Genomic DNA, 4,799 nt, shown 5'->3' on the forward strand with positions numbered 1-4,799 from the left:
CTGTCTCCTCTCTTCTTTCCTCTCCTGTCTTCTCTCCTTGTTTCCTCTCCTCATCTCCTCTCCTGTCTCCTCTCCTTGTTTCCTCTCCTCGTGTTTCCACTCTCCTCTTGTTTCCTCTCCTCTCTCCTCCTCTCCTGTCTCCTCTCTTCTTTTCTGTTCTCATTTTCTTCTCCTTGTTTCGTATCCTCATTTCCTCTCCTGTCTCCTCTCCTTGTTTCCTAACGTGTTTCCACTCTCGTCTTGTTTCCTCTCCTCTATCTCCTCCTCTCCTCATCTCCTCTCCTGTCTCCTCTCCTTGTTTCCTCTCCTCGTGTTTCCACTCTCCTCTTGTTTCCTCTCCTCTCTCCTCCTCTCCTCATTTCCTCTCCTGTCTTCTCTCTTCCTCTCTCTCCTCCTCTCCTGTCTCCTCTCTTCCTCTACTCGTTTCCTCTCCTCAGCTGAGATGTAAGGTGGCGGCGTTGCGTTCCCTGTGCAGTCGTCACACAGAGAAGCTGTCGGCGTTCAGAGCCGTTTACCCCGACGTCGTTGGGACGCACTTCCCTCCTCTCTATAAGGAGCTGTTTGGTGCCGACCTCGAACTGACTCTGCAGACGGACGGTGACTAAACGCCGACCACGAGCTTCACAGAGCCGAGCTGTGAACGAGGGACCGAGTCCGGCTTCCACGGCGAAGGAGGACGGGACGATGACCCGCACCACCAAAGACAGAAACTGTGTGGCCGCTTCTCCTGGACAGCCACATGAACGGAGAGATTTTAACTTCTTTCTTCACCTCCCCTTCCTGCTCCTCCTCCTCTCATGGCTCTGGGTTTGGATGCAGTGAGAACTCAGGTGGTCTCCTTCCACCTGCATTAATACACATGCTGTGGATCCAGGATCTGGGATCAGATTCACCTCTGACATCAAAAGACACCTTCAGGATTCAGATTGTCAACACGTCTCCTCTTCTCAACTCACGCACGAGTGTCCGCTCACAGAAAAAAATTATTTCCACGTCCTAAACTCGATTTGGTTTAGCAGGAAGCTTGGTGACGTATACTGACCGCTACCGGTTAGCTACTGTGGTGAGAACATGCAGATTGAATATAGGTAGCTCGGTCGCTAACCAGACTTTTGTGGCGCCGTTTAAACTCAGAGCAGAGCAGGTTTTTATAAAACTGGGTGGGGCAATAAGCTTCTCAAAGGTTAGCTCTGATAGGGCTGATGTGCAATGATGTGAATTTGTTATATATGCATGAACGTCTCATCTGTTTAACTTTTTATCCCCTCTTTTGATTCTGTATCATGTCATGACCACAACAGCACGTAAAAACACATCTTATAAAGTGCAGGTTTTCAGAGTGGGAGGCGGGACGCCTCGAGTGTGTGTGTGGGGGGGGGCTCCAAACCGTTCCAAAATATAACTTCAGTTATTAAAAGGAGATCACAAAGAATGTCCTAAATGTGTTCATGTGCGAATTTAATGTCTTCCCCACTTTCCCAGAGTCAGAAACAATAAACGTACCATTTCCATCTCCAGTATTTGGTGTCTGAAGTTATGTCAGACAGCAATATTCAGCTATCTTGGCTAAATTGTTGAGTGTCTATGGCATTAAATAACATAATCATGATCTCCGATGCTGCGTTCAGACCAAACGCGAATTTAATCCTCACAACGGTCTCCTAGCGGGGTTTTTATCATCGGACAACTGCCAAGTGTTCACACATAACGCAAATAAACACAACTGGCCATTTCTACAGCTGTATGAACCCAAAGTAAACATTTTGCTGTGATTAAATAGCAATAAACGGATTAAACTGATGCCGCAGTAATTACAAAATGATGCAGATTTGTTAAACATATGAATTGATGCTTTGTCAGGTCTGTCAGCAGGACAACAACATTTAAAATTGTTTGTTTTCTGAATGGAGTTGGGATCGAGCAGGGCTATGCTATGCTAACTTGTTCACAGTAAAGTACAACGACAGCTGGAATAACAGAAGGAATGCAGAACGCTGATAGGCTATCGCAACTCGGCGTCATACGACTTTCTCGCTCGAGTTGAAAATGTTCAACTCACGCGAGGGCCTCCGCCTTGCCGGCAGCCCCCCCTCCGCACCGCCCGACAGGAAATCGCGGCTCTCTGCGTCTTTGCATTGACTTGTATGTAAACGCCCCGCCCCCAACGCTCGCTTCGCTTTTGGTCTGAAAGCACCATTAGGTATCTAGGACTTGAAACTAACCAAGTAAACTAAGCTTTGTCTGAGAGGAGGCCCACAGTCCCAGACTCTGAAAAGCCCTGTTGTAAATCATTGTACACACACACGTTTCCCACAATTCAATCTGACAGATTTTTTCTTTTTTTTTTTTTACTTTTGAGTTATCTTCTTGAAGTGAAAGTAAAGTTTTGTGAGGTTGGTGCCAGTAGAGGGTACATCACAGTTTAGAAAGGTGGTCTGCTGCCATTTTTATCTTTTAAATGTTTGTCCTGGTGGATCGGAGGTCTGTAAAGATAAGAAGCAGGTTTTTATCAGGTTTCAGGTACTTTGGTTTAAATGAGGTCAGCTGGTCTGTCTGAGCAGAGCTCCAAGCTCTTTTCTTGTCTGTTGATGCGTCACTCAGGTTAATGCAAAACGTTAACGTCCCAAATAATTAAACTAGACACCAAACATCATAATTATGTTTCTTCTCAGGCAGTTCTTGATTTATTTATTAGCAGAAATGTAAAGGCTGCTGTCATGATTTTATGAAAATAGACCCAGTGCTTAGTGACTAAGCATGTACACTGGGTCTGTAAAGGTTTCATTTGAAGATTTGTCGATTTTATTTAGTTGATTTTTCAGGAACACTGACCTGGTAACAGAAATGGGAAAATATGTTTTTTTCCTCTGTGGTTTCAGTCATGAGTCATGCGAAAACAGGAAACACAAGATGAGCAACTGATCCTCAACACTCATAAACAAAAATAAAGTAAAGTAAATATGCAGATGTGGCCCAGCTCACTGATCCAAACGGAACAGAAACACCTGAAGAAGTTTCCACCTAAAAGTGATATTTACTGTAAAAAAAAAAATTCAGAAACTTCTGAAAATGATGATTTTGAACAGTTTAGCGTTTTGGACTTCTTCAGACTCACCACAGATAGAACTTGACTGGGCAGCAGGTTTTACTGTGTATAACAGACGTAGTTTCATCCTCTATGATTACATTCCTTCTTCTCCTCCTGTCTGATGTTTCTGTGCAGTGAGCCTGCAGAGGCAAGCTGATTCAATCTAATTCAGCAGCTAGCCTGTAGCACCGTCTGGTGGCCGTGGCAGGGAAGTGCAGGTTCTTTTATTGCTCCTGTCTGCAGTTCAGGTCTGCAGCAGGTGAGCGTTGCGGTTTGATGGTGTTATCTAATCTCCTTATCCTGTCTCAATCCTTTCAAATCCCCAGTAAATCTAATTTGTAACCACGTTTAAGATAAACCAAAAAACTCAAACTTTAAGTCAAATCTGGGGTTTGAGAAACCAGCAGGCAGCTAGATGGTAAAAGTATCCAACTAAAATTAAATCTCACCCCCTCACTTCAGGCCTCCCTCCAAAGCCATTCCTCTAAAACACATGTTCATGCACAGTGTCCACAGGTAGATGGTCTACCTGCAATAAGCTTGGCCAGTCATTTCATTTGCTCCATAGGTGTTATTTACACTGGGGACATGTCCCCAGCACTGTTTGGAACGGCTGATTTTGTCCCCATCACTTTTTTGAAAGCATAAGTTGTTTAAAATGTTCAGTACATTACATTTACTCATTTGGGAGACGCTTTTATCCAAAACGACTTACATCTGAGGAACAACATACAAGCATCAACAGAGCATAAAATACAGCACAAGATCTACAACTGACAACACATACTAGTAAGAGCAGCAATAAATACTAGTAAGCACTAAAGGCACACATCACATCCATGGGGTAAATACCTAGGGAAGGAAGTGAGAGTTAACAAAAAGTGCAATCAACACAAGATCATTGTAGGGGATAGAGGAGGAAGAGCACAGGAAGTGTACGTTAGAGGTTAGGAGTTTGAGGTGTTATAAGAGGAAATGTTGATGAGTTTTCAGGAGCTCCTTGAAGTTAGAGAGGGACGCCCCTGCTCTGATGGTGTGCGGTAGCTCGTTCCACCATCGTGGTGTCACAGATGAGAATAGCAAGGACTGGGATTGCTTTGTGTGAAGGGATGGCGTTCGTTGGAGGAGCGTAGCGGCCGAGAAGGAACGTAAGTTTGTATTATGGAGTTTAGGTAGATGGTGCAGACCCAGTAGTCACTCTGTATGCAGCATTAGTGACTTGAATTTGATTCTAGAGGCCACGGGGAGCCAGTGGAGGTCACTGAGTAATGGAGTGACATGAGTCCTTTTGGGCTGATCAAAAACCAGACGCGCTGCTGCGTTCTGAACCATTTGTAAGGGTTTCACCGAACAAGCTGGAAGACCTGCTAGGAGGGCATTACAATAGTCGATGTGAGAGATAACCATGGCCTGTACCAGAAGCTGGGTGGCGTACTGAGTGAGGTAGGGCCTGATTTTCCTTACGTCTTTTCCTTTAGGTCTGAAAAGGACAGCTGGTCATCAACCATGACATCCAAGTTTCTCACCACCTTGGTTGGAGTGATGGTTGCGGAGTCAATTTGTAGTTTGATGTTATGGTGGATAGATTACTTGGGTGGAATGACCAAGAGTTCAGTCTTAGAGAGGTTTAGTTGAAGGTGGCAAGCCTTCATCCATGCAGATATGTCCGATAGACAGTCGGTGATCCGCGCCGAGACAGTGGGATCGCCTG

General features: G+C 44.9%; 1 protein-coding gene across 1 annotated transcript in view; it reads right to left on the bottom strand.

Moving 5' to 3' along the window:
* LOC123959233 (phospholipid-transporting ATPase VD-like) overlaps nucleotides 1-4,799 on the bottom strand; it is a 10,306-nt gene that overhangs the window by 2,212 nt on the left and 3,295 nt on the right. The window contains exon 2 of the mRNA XM_046033183.1: nucleotides 516-727. Coding sequence (XP_045889139.1) covers nucleotides 516-727 — 212 coding nt within the window. The remainder of the gene's footprint in view (nucleotides 1-515; nucleotides 728-4,799) is intronic.

Source organism: Micropterus dolomieu, linkage group LG20, assembly GCF_021292245.1.
Source record: "Micropterus dolomieu isolate WLL.071019.BEF.003 ecotype Adirondacks linkage group LG20, ASM2129224v1, whole genome shotgun sequence".
NCBI lineage: Eukaryota > Metazoa > Chordata > Actinopteri > Centrarchiformes > Centrarchidae > Micropterus > Micropterus dolomieu.